This window comes from Phyllostomus hastatus, unplaced genomic scaffold (genome assembly GCF_019186645.2).
Source record: "Phyllostomus hastatus isolate PE091 unplaced genomic scaffold, TTU_PhHast_1.1 phas_contig_137, whole genome shotgun sequence".
NCBI classification, from domain to species: domain Eukaryota; kingdom Metazoa; phylum Chordata; class Mammalia; order Chiroptera; family Phyllostomidae; genus Phyllostomus; species Phyllostomus hastatus.
In genome coordinates, this window is record NW_025333583.1 from 18,554,217 (window position 1) to 18,572,738 (window position 18,522).

General features: G+C 39.8%; 1 protein-coding gene across 1 annotated transcript in view; it reads right to left on the minus strand.

The window, feature by feature from the left end:
- PARD3B (par-3 family cell polarity regulator beta) overlaps positions 1–18,522 on the minus strand; it is a 975,282-nt gene that overhangs the window by 338,632 nt on the left and 618,128 nt on the right. The window contains exon 16 of the mRNA XM_045852946.1: positions 1,446–1,490. Coding sequence (XP_045708902.1) covers positions 1,446–1,490 — 45 coding nt within the window. The remainder of the gene's footprint in view (positions 1–1,445; positions 1,491–18,522) is intronic.

Sequence of the window (18,522 nt, forward strand, 5' to 3'; positions counted from 1 at the left end):
AAAAAGAATATTAGAATAAAATTTGAGTTCTTGGATAAAGCCAGAAAGTTTATCATTGCCTCCTTTTCAAACACCAAGTTGATAGACATTCTTAAAGACTGCTTTCACTTTTTACCTCGAAGCCTATCCCGATATGTAAAAAGGCTTTCATCTTCAGGGGTGAAAGTGGAAGAGAACTAACTACAAGCAGTGCCATGCATTTAAGATGAAAATAATAGAGGCCATCCTTTGGGGTTCCTTGATCACGAGAACTTCCTTCTCAGGCTCCTAAAAATATTTTCAGTAGCAGAGAATTTAATGGATGAGGATAATGGGAACAATCCTCATCCATTGTGGCAATTTATCCTTTGTCCAGAATGTGGCAATTTATCCCTCCAACAGAAATCTTTTTTTTTGCAGTGATCCAACCTCTCAGGCTCTTTATTAGGATGAGCAAAAAATAATAATAATAAAAATAAAAAAGGAAAAATCTAAGTGTTGTGAACCAGCCCTTCCCTGCTATTATCACTAGAGAATGGGGAGAAAGAATAAAAGAGAAAAATCATAATTTTGCCCTGGAACATGATGGAGGTAATGAGGCATCAAGGCCACTTACTGCTGGAAACAAAATTGGCACATAAGCCCAGGACTTCTTTGTTTCAGAAACAGAGGGGTGTCAACAAATTATAACCATTCTGTTGTTCAGAGTGGTGATTCTAAGAGTAAAATGGATATTTCTCCCCCAAATATTGCACCTGTAGAGAACAGCGATCACTGCAGTGTCTACTAGCCTAGTGGCTTTCAGTGTTTGCAACTAATGTGAATGAATGATGGGGAAAGGGTAAAGCACTAGAAAGCAGGCCATTGGTGACAGAGAAGAAGCTTGGATTTGAGACCTCAACATTTCTCACACATGATAAGGAGCCAGGAGACACTTGGAGATCCTTGTGGACTGTCTAGAGAACCTCCAGGAAGCTCATTCCTGAGGCTAAAGAAACATAATACAGCCGCCTTGGGTCCAGTCCCCTTTGATGTCACGTAAAAAAGACAATTCTGTTTTGAAGAGAAAAGATGAGCAAATGTTCTTATTCTGGAACTTTTGGTCCAATCACTTTAATATGAAAGTCATCATGGGAAAAAAATTCCAAACTTTCCTGGGGTCTCTTTATAATGTTTTTGTTGTTCTAAGGGTTCTGCTGGCATACAGGTTTAAGATTTTTGGTTTCAGAATCATTTTTTTGGACACGTTTGTTCTTTCCTCTCAAACATTTTGAGTCAGCATACATTATGCCACTGCATGCAGAGCCAAGCAATAATTCATCTTCGTGGAAGTCAGGGACAACTCATGTATTAATTAGCAAGCCTTTCAGTGACTAGTGGATGGAAATACGTTCCAACTGCTCCTCAGACAGAGCCAGTGATTTCCAGGAAGAAGAATATAAAGTCAGTTACAAGGGATTTCTTACCCAATTTGTGTCCAGCCAATGAATGGACTTTGCTCTCATCTGGCACTGAGGAGAAATAAGAGAGACAAGGATCAGTCTGCTTGCAAATCTGCCATTTTTTTAACAAAATTAATATAGATTTATCATAAGTTAAGTCTTTTACTGGCAAAGATTTGAGAAAAAATTTTCCCAGCTTACCTGAGGTACCTCATTTCTAGTGGTAGATATTTTATTTATTTGTTTTTCTCTATTCTTTTTTTACTGTTCATTCTAGTATACTTGCTCCATTTTTTTCCCCTTTGCCCCCTCCACCCAGCCCAGCCCTGGCTCCCACAGTCAACCCCTCTCCGTTGTCCATGTCCGTGGGTCAGGCATACATGTTCTCTGACTAGTCCCTTCCCCTGCCTTCCACCCCTCCCCCTGCCTCCTCCCCACCTACAGCTAGCATTGGTGGATATTTTAAATAGCTATTAAGATACACACACACACACGATTTCTATAGTATAACTTAATTTTCTTTTAGTTTTCAGTACTCCCAGTTTTTTTAAACTGGATTATTGTCTTCATATTTGCAAAAAGGAGAAAATAAATGCATGGGCCTGGAGATGTATAATATATAGCAAAAGTGTCGAACATAATAGCAGTATATACATTCAATACTGAACTTCTGTATCTGATAAAGCCGGAGTAAAAGTGAACAGACTTATCATCCCCCTGAAGAAATTTAAAATAGACAAAACTTGAAACATCAGGCAACAGAGAAGAGCACTCCTGAGATGGAGAACCAGTGAGGTGAGTCCGCCACTGCTCTAGTTTACTGTGTGGCGCGTTTCCAGACTGTGCTGCAGGGAGGGGAACACAGGCGGAGCCCAGCGTTCTGCCCGCTTGAGGGCGTGCAGCTGGGTGTCCAGGGAAGCCAAGGCAGATGGAGTCTGCAGGGCAGAGAGCTGGAGAGGAGAGGGCTCTACACAATTCTTTCTGAGACTTGCAGAAGAGGTATTGTGTTGAACACTGATGACTGCGACCTGGCCTGGCAGAGAACCACCTCAAAGTAAAAAGGGGACAGTGTCCAAAGTTCACACGGGGCCGGGAACAGGCACTATTTCCAACAGCCAGAGTGAAAATCTTTCTAATTCACAAACACCAGTTAGAACAGAAAGAGGTATCTTGCTTCAGAAGTGGAAGAAAATAACTCTAGATGAACCCAGCTCTAAGGAAATAGACAAATTTTTGAAAGACACAAATTACCAAAACTTAAACACGGAGAAATAGATAATCTGAATAGCCATATAGGTTGTTTCTTTAATGAATTTTTAGTTAAAACTTTTTTCACAAAGAAAATTCTAGACTGACGGCTTCACTGGTGAATTCTAGCTACCAGACTTTTAAGAAGAAATAATATCAATTTTTTGGAGAAATCCAGAGGAAGGAATACATCCCAACCCATTCTATGAGGCTGGTGTTACCCAGACATCAGGCAGAAATATTACAGGAAAGCTGTTAACCAATATTTCTCATGAATGCAGACACCAAGTTCTTAACCCTGAAGCATCTCTGCATGGACTGTCCTGTTAACATTCAACAACAGCTGGTCATTGCTCACCAGGTGCCACTGTTCACATTGGTCTATAAAACTCTGGTGCTCGTGGGTTGAAACAAGGTGAGGGGAACTTTACTAACAAGAAGGACCTCTCACATTTCCCCACAACCAGGCAGGTCTCAGAGTAGTACGCCCCTCCTTCCTTGGCCAACTAGTCACGTTTCATTCACCCAGTCACTAAACATCGATCTTTCCACTCCTTCCCAAACCTCCTTTCCTTAGTGATGCCTTTATTTTCTAGATAAAAGCCCTGCATGTCTGTAATTTTTCTGGTATTAACTGCTTAAAAATACTGTTAGAGCTTTCTTTGTACTTCCAGCTGGAGATGTCAGTTTGTGCTTATTAGGCTCCAATTTAGAGGCCAATTCTGTCTTTCCCAAGTCTAAAAAATGTTACAGCAGAATCTACTGTATAAATAGAAAAATACTGGAAAATAATCGTAATGATTAAAAAATACTAGTTGATAATATTTATTGAGTACTTGTAATCACAGGTTCTCTTCTATGCAATTTACATCTAATTCATTTAATCCTCACAATGGCCTGCGAAGATAGGTGTTATTATTATCCTTTCTTTTTAAAAATTTTTTTTATTATCCTTTCTTTACAGACAAAGTAATTGAGGCGTACCTCTGAGGTGGAGGGGCAACACAGTCTTTTTAACCACTCTAGTTGTGATGAGTCACAGAAGATATGTTGCATTTTTTGAATCACTAGCAACATAAATTAAACACTCGACAGGTATCCATGTGTTAGAAAGTTCTTATTCTTTTTATCTGAATATATGTTTTTAACAGAAATCTTTCTGTGGTGACAAGTATTAACAAGTGTTAGCTATAATTTTGTTAAACATGTTTGGAAATCTATAATTTTAGTAGGTTCAAGCTAAAATATCCATTGCCATTTCACAGATGAAAAGTCACTGGTCTGAGTTAAGATCTTGACATGGAGATTTACTAGTTGTAGGCAATTTAACTTTCTGTGCTTCAATTTCATCATGTATAAAATGAGGATACTATGGCTTACTTCACAGGTGTGAAGTAAAAATTACATATGTAGGTTTATGCAAAGTATTTAGAAGATCATATAGTAAGTGCATGAGAAATATTAGCTGTCAACATCATTATTAATGAGAAACTAAATAGAAAAGCAGAATAAATGACAGCTAATACTGAGATAGGTGTGGGTTGAATCCCAGCTTTACCAGGCAAGTTACAAAGTTCTATCTAACCTCAGTTTCCCCATGTGAAATAAGAAATAAAAGCACTATGCAGGGAATTGTGGGAATAAAATAAAAAAAAATATGTTCAAAAGCACTTAGCACAGTGACAGCTACATATTTCTCAATAAACACAAACTTTCGAGAAATGGAAACTGTGAGAGTGGTAAAGGCTATGAGTTTGGTCGTGGTGGTGGTCTCTGTGATTTAACTTGGCTGGGATTCGAAAGGAATGTAGGGATAAAATGATTGAGAGTGCACTGCGCTTCCGGCGGGGCACCGGGTGCCTTGAGTCGTTATCTCATGGATAGTCCAACACCTGCTGCAGGTTTCGCCTCCCAGTTTGCCCGGTTCCTAGTTCATCTTGTAGAGGAAGAAGGCAAAGAAAATATAATACTCAGACTATATGGTGTTATTATTTACAGTCATTCTGAAAAAGAGATTCATAGAAGGGTAGAATTTTGTTGCTTTGTTTTTGCCTGTATTTTTTTTAAACAGACATGTTATCCCATTAAATCTAAGCCAATTTACATACTGTAAACTCCCCAGTCATGTTAGGTTAAACATGGTACTTCCTTAATTTTTTGGCTGAATACTGAGTATTATTCTTAGTAGGCATACTTATCATTATTTTAATTGACAATTTGAAATTCTTTACAACACTAATGTATGCTATTTTTAAAACTGATGTAGAAACTCCAAGTGAGTGATAGGCATAAAAATTAAAGGTCTCTCACCAAAATATTCACCGACACAGATATCTATCTTTAGGACAGAAGATAAATGAATAAACATAATAGAAAGAGAGAGAACTGTAATGACTTAATTAATAGAATTCATTTTATTTAAAAGGTTAAATTGGGAACAATCATCTTTTATGCACATACTTAGTGCTGGGAAACGATTTAAATAACAGTAGCAAATGAGAAAATGAGGTAAAATTATACACACCATCACCACTTTTTTAAAATGACAAGTGTTATAATTAATACTCAACTTCCTTTATAACTCAGATTACTGTAGAGCAACTATAAAGTTATCTCTTGGGGCTGGAACTTAAGTCTAGTCGTTTCGTGGCATAACATTGAGATGGCACCGTGAGTGGAGCAGCAGCAGTGTGAGCGTGAGGGCGTGTCATTGTGAGCACCGACAGGCCTTACTCACCAGAGAGTGGAAAATCACCAGCTGGGTGTGGGAAAGGTCTTTCCTCCCAAACGGTAAGGTACCAGAAGCACCAAGTAAGAAAGTGTTGATGGAGCAAGAGCCAAAGCTTCTTGTTCTAGTTGTGATGACAGGTTGTTTTTTCTTTCTTTTTTAAAAAATTTTCTTAGCCTACATATTCCCTTTCTTATCCTTCAGTGCTACCCAAGGGATGGTACTACTTGCTCCTGATTACTTTAAAGGGATATCACAGTAATTGAAGAGATATCAGTGAAATTCTCAGTCCTTCTGAAGGTATAATTCAGACATTTTACTGTAACTGTTATTACATACTTAATACTTAAATACCATGAACTTGTCCCTCCTGAGATACCTTTGGATTTATTTAGATAATGGGATTTCTACACTAAGCTCGTGCTTCCTAGTATTCAACTCAATATTGATGAACACCACTTGATTTGATTACTGGAAGGTGCAAAGATTGCCATAAGGACACTCTCATGTGGATGGTTGTCAGTTTCCTGGTCCACCCTCTGGTTCAGGACGATGTGCTTGGAGCATACAGCAGCCTGTCTGCTGTCAGCAGCCCGAGACCTTTGAGCTAATTAGACCTGCTCAAAGCCCATGGCACCTTTTTCAAAAGCACAGATAAACACACACGGCCTTCTAAATTCAGCCAGGTTCATTGTATGGAAGGGAAACCATAAATAAAGAAAATACGGTGAGAAAAATCTGTGAACAATATGGCACGCTGAGAACTTGTTAGCGGCAAACATTAAAGTGCATGTAATACTTAAACATATTGGCTTCCCAGTAGGGTACATTTATATTAATATAGCGATCACTTAAAGTGTTTTATTCTTTTGTCAGGCTTTCTTATACACTTCAAATACATTCTCACTAGGGTGAAATAATCCCCTCGCTTATTGATAGCATTTGATATGAATTGTATAACATAAGTGACTATTAGGAACTGCACTTGCTTAATAAAAACTTGCAGAACAGTGGCAGATTTGGTGAGCTAATGGGCCCCATATGCTCTTCGGAGGCTGACAGAGATGGTATATTGCTAACATGCACAGATCTCTTCAGATAAAGATTGCCATTAGCTACACTTATTCTCTTGGAGAATGCCAACCCTGTGTCATGAATGGGGAATATGCAAATGTGCTCTGATTCTCACTACTTCATATTCAGGTACTTTGATGTAAAGCAGCACTCTACAATATGATGCAATGCTTGCCTTTTACAGACAGTGCTACTGCATTTAAGTTTTGATTTCCATATCTTTGACATAATAGAGACTGCGGTTATGAAGGTGATGTTTGGCACAGCACAAATGTATTTTCTAATGAGGCCATAAGTACTTCTCTTTGAACAGTTTGCTAGGAAACTAAATATCAAATAATTTCTTAATGGTTAATAAAGTGGTTTCCAAGACTTGTTCCTTCATAACTTAAAAAAAATTGATGTAGTTGCCAATATTTAGAATCATGTTATTCTCTTTTTGCAGATCAATTGCTGTATCCCTGATTGATTTCCAGAATTTTTAAGGATGGCAAACCTGTTTCAACTTGTAAATTAAGCTCCATCCTTAGCAACCATGAACTATTACTGCATTGATTTATAGTGTTTTCTTATATCGATGACTTTTTAGCATACTGTTTCTCTTTAGGGAGACTTTTTGCATATCAGCACTACGCATTTTTATGTGTTGAAAAATTATTCCATTTCTTAAAAACAAAAAAGGGAAAAACATAAACAAGGTTTTTTTCTGAAAAAGTGGTTAGGGAATTAGTACAAGATAATGGTGCTAATGTGTATCTTGCTGCTGCCTCTCTCAGCAGGCTTCCTCAAAGCACCATGCTGCTCCCTGGCTGTGTGGCTGTCTGACGGTAAGCTAGTGGGAACTCAGTAGCTGAAGCTTCTTCTAACACAACAGGCAGGGTGCCTCAGGACGAAGTGAGGACCTGCTCCCTTGCCCTTACCCAACTACTCCTATGTTCCGACGTTTCAGTCATCTCTGCAACATCCCTTCCTTCTACATGAAGCCTGGGGGAGCTTAAATCTCAAGTTCGAAAAATCCAATACTTTTCACATGTTCTTACGCCATTGTCTTTATCTCATTAAAGAGTATTGGGAAAATCCAAGCATTTCTTTATAAATTCACTAATGAATTTGTTTTGAATCCATTCAGTAAACACTATCTTTCTGCAAAGAATCAGAAACTGTGTGAGCTCCGAGTACTGCTCCCTCGATCCTCCTGCGATGGGTCCTCCTGGCCCCGGGAGTCTGCTGTCCTGCATGCTCTGTGCCACACTCAGGCGGTTCTCTAGGTATTTCTGGAGTTCACTCTCTCGGCACTTCTTTCTTCTCTGGGACTGCCCGTTCCAACCACTATGCTCCCCCCGGACTCTCAACCCTACTGCCTCAACTTAGATATTTAAAAATGTGATATAAGCCCTGGTTGGTGTGGCTCAGCAGATGAAGTGCCAGCCTGTGAACCACAGTGTCATGGGTTGGATTCCCAGTCAGGGCACATGCCTGGGTTGTGGGCCGGGTCCCTGGTTGGGGGCATGTGAGAGGCAACCACACATTGATGTCTCTTTCCCTCTCTTTCTTTCTCCCTTCCCCTCCCTCCAAAAATAAATGCATAAAATCTTTATAAATAAAAAAGAATTTTAAAAATGTGATACAAATCTTACAACAAGTTTCATGCTGTGGTGTTATTTAATTTCTCTGGAATAAGTTGCAAAATAATCACACTATTTAATAAATTGAAACCTCTTTGTCCTTAAAACCATAGCTTCCCAGATCACAGAACCAATGGTCCTAAGATACCTTGAGTAACTCTCACCCAAAGTGTAATGGGGAGAACACTAAGCTAAGAATATGATCAGTGACTAAGTGCAACAGTCTTTGGATTCCCATGGCCTGCTCTCTCCTGCATAAGGGTACCATGACATGAAGGCTAAGAGTAGGCAATTAAAAAAAATTGGGAATAGAGGACCACATACAGAATGCAGCTGAGCTGGTGAACTGAAAGGAAACCAAGTCCAGACTCGGGGCTCCTCCCCTGTCCTGACAGCGCACACGCCGTACTCATGGGCAGCAGTCACAGGTCTCCCTTCTGAGTCCTGCCACCCGGACCCGAGGCTTGTCTGCTGCATGGCTGACCTTTGCAGATGGCTTCCAACTTGCTCTCGACCTCCCTCCCTCTCCCCAACTCTACTGTACCTCTCATTTACTCCACCCAGGTTAGCCCATGCTACTCATCACTTTGGAAGTCCCTGACTTCCAACTGCAACATTTTTCTAACCTAACCAAATGCCTTCTTTAAGTTTAACTGCTTAGCAAATAATATAGTCCCCCTAGCCTTATAGTCAGGTTTCACCCATTGTTACCTGTCTCATTACATTTTCCTCTATACTGAAGTCATATAAAGCCATTCCTGGTTTTTTCCCAGTTGCATTTATCCTTAGCTGGACATGCCGCAAACCTCACGTGTATAAGCACTATGACTCCTCCTGGGCCCAGCTCCCCATAATAACCTCCTCTTTGCCAGATATTCTCTCCATCTCTGTGTCCCCCAGAACACTTCAAGCAAACATAGCATTTTCTACTCTGTATTATGTTGATTTGTGTGCAACTTCAAAGACAAAGATAGTATTTTATTCATCTTTACATGGTAAACAGTCACTGATTACAAAGGTCCTCAAAGATTAGTTGTATGGAGTCTCTGTCCTTTTTATACAACAACAAAAAGGACTGTTTGTGTGACACCCCTCCTGGGAATCTGCTTTCTGGGAGTTCTTGGGATCTACCAGCCTTGGACTGTTTCTACTACTCAGACTATGGAAACTCCCATGTTTCCTAGACCCTTGATAAACATTTCTATTATCAGCAAGAAACCGATACTGATTAAACCGTAGGAGAAGCAAGGGCTCGGGCTATCCTGTAAGCCACACAACAAACAGCCATTATTCTCTATTAGCAAGTGAAACAACACACCTCTAATTCCCCTATTTCTAGAAGGTGCATTTCCACACAGTGACTCTATCTTTAAGAGGGAAAAGGACAAAGGAAACTAAAACCTGTTACCAACTCACATATGTCAGAAATCATGCTAAGCCTTTTGACATGTGTTATCTAGCGTAATCCTTACAAAAGCTCTGTGAGTTGGGCCCTACAACCTTCACTTTACAGAGCAGGTAACTGAGGCCCAGTGGGGTTAGGCCAGAAAGTTAGCAGGTGGGACAGCAGGGATCTGCAGGCTCCCTGACTTCCAACTGCAAATTCCTTGTCCTGTGTGAGTCCGAGAGGTATGATTCTGCTAACGGCTTTACGATCAAGAACTATATACAGGGTCTGACGCAAATAACACCCCTATTTGATTACAAAATCTTTTATACAAAACCGTAAGTGTGTAACATAATTCTGTAACATGACAACATCACACTCAAGCACACCATAGGACATTTTAGGTGAAATGTTCAAATTAAAACTATAAGTTATTACACCCATATTATTACCCTACCAACCACCCTCAAGCAGGCGTTACTTCTGCCAACCCTGTATTTCACTAGTCGCCACTACCTACTAAAAGTAGCATTTCCTAACAAACTAAGCGAGAGAGCACACAATGTCTCTTAAAAAGGGTTGTTTCTACTCTCCGAAGTAGAAAATAGAGTTGTCATAAGTTGTTTGGAGCTCACACGCCTGGAAATTGTTCCCAAGGAGAGGCACGAACTATTATTGTTCAGGTGTCACAGTAGTGGAACAGGGAAAAAGACAGCATTAGCTTTTTTGGCAGCCAGGCTGCACTGCTGTCAGCTCATCAAGTGTCCAGTCAACTAAAATCCTGGAGTACTCTTTATATTAACTCCTGTTAAGCCAGAACTTTGTCCAGTGAATACCTGTGAAGAGCCAATTCTGTGCCAGGCATCATGCTAGGCATAGGGATTACAGAAGAGAACACGGCAGCCTTGAGCCCTGTACTGGCGGGGTTTCTAGCACACAGCTAATCGCAAACAGTGTGAGGAATGTTAGCAAACCTTCCCCAACAATGCTACCTTCAGTTCTCACCCTGACAGATGTAATAATCCCTGGACTGAACTTTGGGATTCTGTACTTACTCCCTACAGGTCATTATATGCACAGAAGCCAGTGTCATCCTTTTTAAAACAAAAAAAACAAAGCAAAAACCTTAATTGCGACAGTCCCTTCCTCAAAGCCTCCTACTAGCTTCCAGTCACATTTAGAAGAAAATCTAAAAGCTTACAGCCTCCAGGCTCAGTCGGAGCTGGTCCCCAGGGATCATTCCCAACTCATTCTGCACAGCTGTCCCCTGGATCAGCCTCCTTCCATAAACTGGTTCTGGCCTCCCAGCAGTTCCCCAAACTCAGAAAGCATGCTGCTCTTCAGAGCTTCGGGACATGCTCTTCCACACCGACTGGTGTGCCATTCTCCCAGACAGCCTCACGGCTCACTGCCACCCTTCATTCCCATCTCCACAGACGTCACATCATCAGAGGTCCTCCCTGGCCACCTTACCTAAGGTAGGACCTTCCTGCCCAAACTCACTGTCATTATCTCCTCCTCCTGCTTCATTTTGCGACAAAGCACTCATCACTGCCTGCCATCTTCCCCATTAGCACCTAAGCTTCATGTAGACATGGGCTTTGTTTTGTTCACCAATTTGTTCCCAGGGTCTGGAATAGTGCCTGGCCCAGAGTAGATGCTCAATAAACACCTGTTAAATGAAAGAAGGATGACCAGGGAGCTTTGTGAACAGGTCATGAAGACACTGCAGCTAGCTTATGGATTGGGCCTTCCTGACGACTTTGAGGCCTGGAGTTACATAGGTAAGTGTGAAGATCATGTTTGGTCAGAGGAAACATGAAAGCCCCCAAAGAGGTCCCACACATGGAACCCAAAGATCGTCCATACAGCTGGAGTGCTCGGGATGAGAGAAACTAGTGCAAGACCAGGGAGAGGAGAAAGGAAGGGGCCAGCCATGGGGGATATCAAAAACCCCATAATGAGTTTTGTCTTTATTCTGAGGGCAAGAGGATGCTGTTAAAGGATTTTCAGCAAGAAAGTGACATGATCAGATTTGTGTTTTAAAAAGATTACCCAGGCTGCGGTGAAAAATGAATTGAACGGGAGTTAAGACAGGAGGTAGTGCCTTCTGTTTTTGAACTCCAGTACAGGAATTTACATTTATCCCTATTAAATTTAATCTTCTGAATTGTAGCTCATCAGTTCTCCCTATTCAGATCTTTTGGGATCCTGGCGCTGTCATCCAGTGCCTTAGATAACCCACCAAGCTGGGTGTCACCTGCACATTTGAAGAGTAAGCCTGCTAAATCCAAGTCATGTGCAGGGCTTACGTTACTGAACGGTCTCCTGCTCTTTTCATGGCGCTTCTGCACGTGCTTGTGAGCTGGCTGGCTGGGTAAAGACACACTTGTCCATCACTCAGTGTTTCTTCTCGTAAAGTTAACTGGCCAGCCCAGAACTGAACCGCATCCCTCAAGTATCTAGTAAACTAAGCTCCCCAGGAATTTCACCTGCATTTCCCCTAGAGCCTGCGGACTTCACAATAACATGGCGACCCAGTTTACTCCCACGTGAATTAATTTTGGCACCTGGTTCCTGGCTGGGGCTTGTGTAGCTACTTCTGTTCTTGGCTATAATAGTGCTATCAAATGATTTCTCTTCTGGCATGAACTGAAGTATATAGTACTGTTTACATTTCTGCCTAGAATCTACTATCTGCTTAATATGCAAACAGGGCAAAACCAGAGCTACTAGTATGTAATAGATTTTGAAGAGTTGTCATCTGGATTCATTGTTTATTAGAGAATATTAACTTCAGGGGTTTACGGGCTGTCTCTCCAATTCAGAGCACAACCATCCACTTAAATGGGATGTACAAAGTTTTGCACACACTCTGGTGAACTGATCTGGTGGTTTTCTTTTTTAAGATTTTATTAATTAATTTTTAGAGAGAGAGGAAGGGAAGGAGAAAGAGAGGGAGAGAAACATCAATGTGGTTGCCTCTTGCACGCCCCCTGCTGGGGACCTGGCCCGCAACCCAGGCATGTGCCCTGACTGGGAATTGAACCAGCAGACCCTTTAACAGGCCTGCGCTCAATCCACTAAGCTACAGCAGTCAGGGCTGATCTGGAGTTTTATACTCATCTACGAGATGAGATCATTTACATAAGGCTCCTTGTTGCATACAAGTGATTACACATACTGATAAAATAGTCACTGCTTTTCTGGAAAGTATTGAGGTAAATTAAGGATTTGGACACATTTGAACTAATAAAAAACACTAATAGGGAGAATAGAAAGTTGCTAGACCAGAGTCCAAAGTGATGTTACAGGCAGCAATTTTTAAATCTGTTTCCTTTGACCAGGGATTTCTTCGGAGGCCTCTCAGGCTGACAATGAAGGAAGGGGAAAGGGAAAAGCACTGGCCTGTATCTATGGTGCGTCATCTCCCCCTACACTCTGCCCTACTCCCCCGCCTCCTACCTCATATTACTGTTCCTCGCTGTGGAAAGGTTACAGAGATTTGGGGAAACTGATTCAGAATTATTTGGGTATAAATTACTCATTTAATAGACATTAACTATTTTTTCCCCCAATCTTTGCACATGCCTGCCTAGACATTCCTGTGTACTGGAAAATAATCCCAAAATATAAACTGTTTTCAAATGTAATAATATTTTTCAATGAATTCTCAATGTAACAATAAGTAAAATTGGCAGAGGGTTACATTCAGGGGATAATCAAACATTTATTAATTTTACATTTCTGGCTTTATTTTCATATTTTAGAGCCAATCATTCTTTTCACATCTCAGATATTCTGGTAGGTCCTTAGGAGGCTCATACATTCTAAGCCTCGTGCCTCTAGTGACTATCAGGAGAAACAAAATCCTGGCCTGCTAATGAAACCAGAGGAATTGTTTCAACAATTCAGGGCATGAAAACATAAAATTGAAACCTTTGCTTGAAGATTGTTAAAAATATGAAAAAATAATGATATGTTGTCATTCTCTCTGGGTGTCTCCTTCTCTGCCTTCACTAGATTCTGTGGTTTGAAAATGGCACTGTCATTGTCCCAAGCAACCCTGACTCTTGTCCACTGCTCCAGACTAAATATAATTGCTCAAGGTTGACTTTGACCAGGGAGAGGAAATCAGGTAATTGCTCTCCGAGTCTACAGTACCATCAAAATAGGGTTGAGATAATAGTCTCTACAGACTGAGAGCTAATAGAACTCAGAAATCGTTCCCAATTCACCTGAGACTCTCTTACACTTCTGCACACAAGCAGAAGCTCACAGCCTGATAGGGCAGCCACGGCAGACACTGGGGGCCGGCTGACCCCATGTCCCGACAACCCCGTTCTCCCCAGCCACTTTCTAGCTAGAAGATATAGGGCATGTCATTGTCCTGGCCAATGAGGTAAAAGTGGAAATCTGGTGGGCAGCTCTCCTTAGGCAATATTGGATTTCTTCATATACGGGGAAGAATGTTGGCGATACCCTTTTGCCTTCTGCTGCCCACCCTGCCTTTCTCTTTTGGTCTGGAACATGGATATGACTTCTGAAGATACACAGCCATCTGCACCCTAAAGAAACAAACATGAGGGCAAAAGCCAAAAAATCAAGAACGACAAATTGGGACAAGAGAAGGAGCCTAGGCCTTTCATAGCTTCACTGAGCCACTGAATTGGATCTATTTGAAATCCATATTACATATGACAAATAGACTTCTGTTTATTACACCACTGTTGGCGGGATTCTCTGAGCACTGCAGTGGAATGTGCCACTTTGTAGTACCATTTTAACTGGTAAGGAGTAACTGTTTGTGTCAACCTGAAATCTGTTAACATTCGTCACATGTGCACACTCTCATCCTCTCGGGTGACAGCCCTCAGTGCTGTGAAGTCAGCCAGTTACTGCGCACCCCTTCATCCTCTCTGTACTTACATATCCCCACTTCTTTCCACCGTAGATGGGGTTATCTGCTTTTAATTCTATTTCACAATTATTTTAATGCTGCCTATTGATTTTATTCTAATTATAAACATAGTATATATGTGCATTAAAATATTTGAAATATACAGAAATGTACACATAAGAAGATAAAAACTATCCCCCTGCAACTTCCACTAAAAGATAAATCAATGTAAACATTTTGCTGAATTTCCTTCCATGTGTAAACACACACATCTACACATATTACATACACTGATATAATTGTGTACTCTGTTTTTGTCCGATGTTTTATCATTAACATTTTTATATCATCTGTCTGAAGATTTTTATTTGTTGCTTAACAGCCTATGACATCTATTAGATTAGCAGTCAATACTTTCCCCAACCTTCTGATTGCTGGAAAATTAAGTTCACTATAGTGAAAAATCCTTAACCTTAAATCTTGGTCAAATCTTTTATTTTTTTGTAGGATAATTTTTTCACATGAAATTACCTAATAAAAAATAAAAAGAGTGCTAAAGTACCTTATAAAATTACCACATTGTCATGTAGTAAAGAAGCATTAACTTCAATACCCCACAAACACATACTATGACAGTAGCACATGAATATTATACATTTCTCAATGTTTTCCAGCAAAATATTGTAATTTCCTTAATTACTTGTGAGGTTGGACATATTTCATATACTTGTACATTGGCCAACCGAATTTCCTTTTTCTTCTGTAAATTGTCTAATCATATACTTTTCCAATTTTGAATTGCATATTTATTTTCTAATAATGAGAGCTCTTCATATATTAAAGATGCTAATTCTTTGTCATGTATTTTATGTTTATTCCTTTATTCTCCTGAACAACAAGAAATATGTGGAAAATATGGGTGATGATTAAGTGTCTCTTATGCAGGTTCTCTTAATCCTATCTTAAGAATGTTGTTGTTTCCAAATTAATTAACTTTTTAGGATGCCACTGGGTTAAAAAGGAAATAGTGTAATCCAAAGTAAACTCTTACTATCATTTCTTAGTTTTACATACGTCATCCATACTAAATCTCTTCTCCAGCCAAAGAAAAAAGATTTTTCTCTCTTCCCTCAAATAAGCTTCTCCAAGTATTTCTCATATACTAGCATTTTATTTTCAACTGAACCTTCTAAAACACGCTTAGAAAAGTACATGGCAGTAGAGCCAGCATGCTCTATTACATACCTGTGTAAGACTATCGCCTTCCTTTGCAAACATAATATTCCTAATCCAGTAATGATACAGCATGTCATCAGTTTCTTTCCAGGGGGGTGAACAATTACACTGAGCTGTTTTTAGAATTTCTTGCCCTAAAGACTTTGTGACAACATTTTCAATATAATGACATCTCTAAATTATGGCTCAGCTATGGATAAACCCTTTAAGAACAATGCTTTATAGGGATATACGTTTAGACATCTAAGGATTAATGTAGTTCTTTTAAGAGTTAACTTATACATCTATCAATATGAAGGAGCTATGCTGGACACTATCAATTAGGTTGCATGAATATGGAACACTTTCAAATTCCTTGTTATCTTAGCACATGAGGCTTGGTAGATTATATAAAAAAATTCTTCGATTAAACCTAAATACTAAAATTGCTTCATGGATGAAAATGTGTGTAACTTATGAAGGTATAATGGGTGAACCTGTCCCAGGTATTTAAACCACATAGAATATTTTCCATCCATTTTGAGTCAATCATGTTTTTTGATTCAGGACTTTTTTTTGGTATAACTTTAGGGTATTTGTCATGAAGTCTAATACTATATGACCCAAAGTGAACAAAACCTCTGAATATTCAGCTCACACAATATTTGGGACAACTAACATGCAATCGAATTGCTCTATATTGATGTAATTCAATTTCATGTTGCTGCAGGTAAAAGCAGGGAACTCAAGAATGTTTTAAATAAAATTCCCATGGTGCTAGGTTTACGCACTGAATACACTTTTCTGCCAACAGATTAACAGAAAATAAAAACACAGGATTCATAAATAAGAAGCACAGATTTTTTTTTGTTAGAGAAATATTTATATCTTTAACTTTTTCTAAGTCTACAAAAGGAAAAATTTCATATTAATGAAAATAAAACAACATAAATAAAACACACATTCCTTGAGATTAAAGAAGAACACCAATAAAAGTGAGGTATAGATTTACACAAAGGGAAAAACAGAACGTCAGTAATAAAAGACGAGGAAGGGCCACGGAACAGTCTGATCTAATTAACCCTCTCCGGCAGTGCGAGTGAATCCAAGTGATCTAAATCAATTATGTCAAGTGATTGCGTAATTTATTCATAGATTCCTCCACTTAGGAAATAAAGCACGCAGCCCTCTTCCTCAAGTTTTAAACAACTGCTTTCACTCTTTTCTATATAATGATATTAACAGCCTTGGCCTTCTATATTTTGTGCATTTGACTCTATCCCCAAGTCTGTTCATTCATTACTATGAATCTTGTCCAAAAGTTTCACATGAACTAGTCTGGGTAAGTGAATGTGAGTGTAGAGTGCTCCATTCTACACCCTACTAAAACATCTTTATCTCTATTTTATTTTGCTAACCAAACATTTATTTGCACTTTTATTCATTTACCCTTCAAGTATTTGTTTGCACTGTTATTCATCTATTCATTCAACCTTTTGATGTAGGAAGGGGGAACCTGCCTGCTTAGTAAGGTCAGCCAGATCAATCAGGGAGATCAATAGGGCTCTGAGACTGCACCCAGACTGCTCTCCCATTATGTAGGCATGCCACCCGGCTGGGATTCACTCAGCAGCTACGCATTCTAAACAGCAAGGAGGGTGCCAAAGAAATGTAAGGTATGACTCTGCATGAACTTCTCATCTGATTGGATTGAGAAAATTTTTCACACAGTAGGTTCCCCAAAGAGTATGCAATTCTGTGCTAAAATTAGTGATGCCAGTGGTAATTGCTTCAGGAATTCAGAGAAAGAGCTGGGGGAAGAATGACAGCTCCCTGGGGCAGGCAAAACTTGAGTGGGTCCTGAATAAAAGATAAAATTTAAATAGGAGAGAAGATGGGTCTTCTGTTTTTAGAGTGAAGAGTGAGAAATTAATAAGACTCACTCAAAACAGAAAGATATAATAGTTGGGAGCCCAGACATCAAAGTTAAATGTTCCTGACTTTCAGACTTGGCTGCACTGCTTACTAGCTTTCACACCTTACACAAGTCAGTCTCTTGAAACTCATGTCATCTGTAAAATAGCAATAGAATTGCTGTGCAAACAAACAAAAAACCATGCCTAGCATACAGCAAACACTCAAAAAAGCATCAACTACTACTACTACTATTACTACTACTACTACTACCATTACAGTTACTACTGTTTTTCTTCTTTTCCATCTTCCTATTCTAGATTAGTAGGCATCATCACTGCCTTGACTATTGAGCTGAGTTTGATCTTTTTACCATGTGTAAAGGTAAGGCAGCTGTTTCTAGCCACTGACTTGCAGTAAAGCCTTAGAGGGTTTTTTTTTTGTTTGTTTTGTTTTTTTACCATACATGCGCTAATCTTTCTGAGGTATGTTGCCTACAGTCAGCCACAGTCTGTCATAGTCCATGGTTAATTCATGCTCAGTTACAGCCTTGTTCTTTCATCCTGCTCTGTACTTCATTCCTCCTTATTCAGCCACCAGGGACACTTCCCTGCCCTGGAGAGTCTCAGGTTGCATCCTGTTTCACGCACTGCTTGACGTGCTGCTCCCCATGCGTGCCCCAGCTTGTTGGCAACACTTTCCTCACCCTGCTCTGCTGTTGCACGTGGTCTTCAAGCCTCGCAAACATCTCTCTGGCAAGGACATTCCTCAGAGCACTGGTCCTATGAGACAGTCTGTATTCAAGGTTTCTAAGAGCAAATCAGTTTGGGAAATGCTGTGTGTATTATATCTTTTAATGTTAACATTAAATTTATTGAGGTGGCATTGGTTAATAAGATTATATGTTTCAAGTGTACAGTTCTATAATACATCATCTGTATATTGCATTGTGTGCTCATCACCCAAAGTTTTGTCTCCTTCCAACACCACATATTCGGTCCCCTTAATCA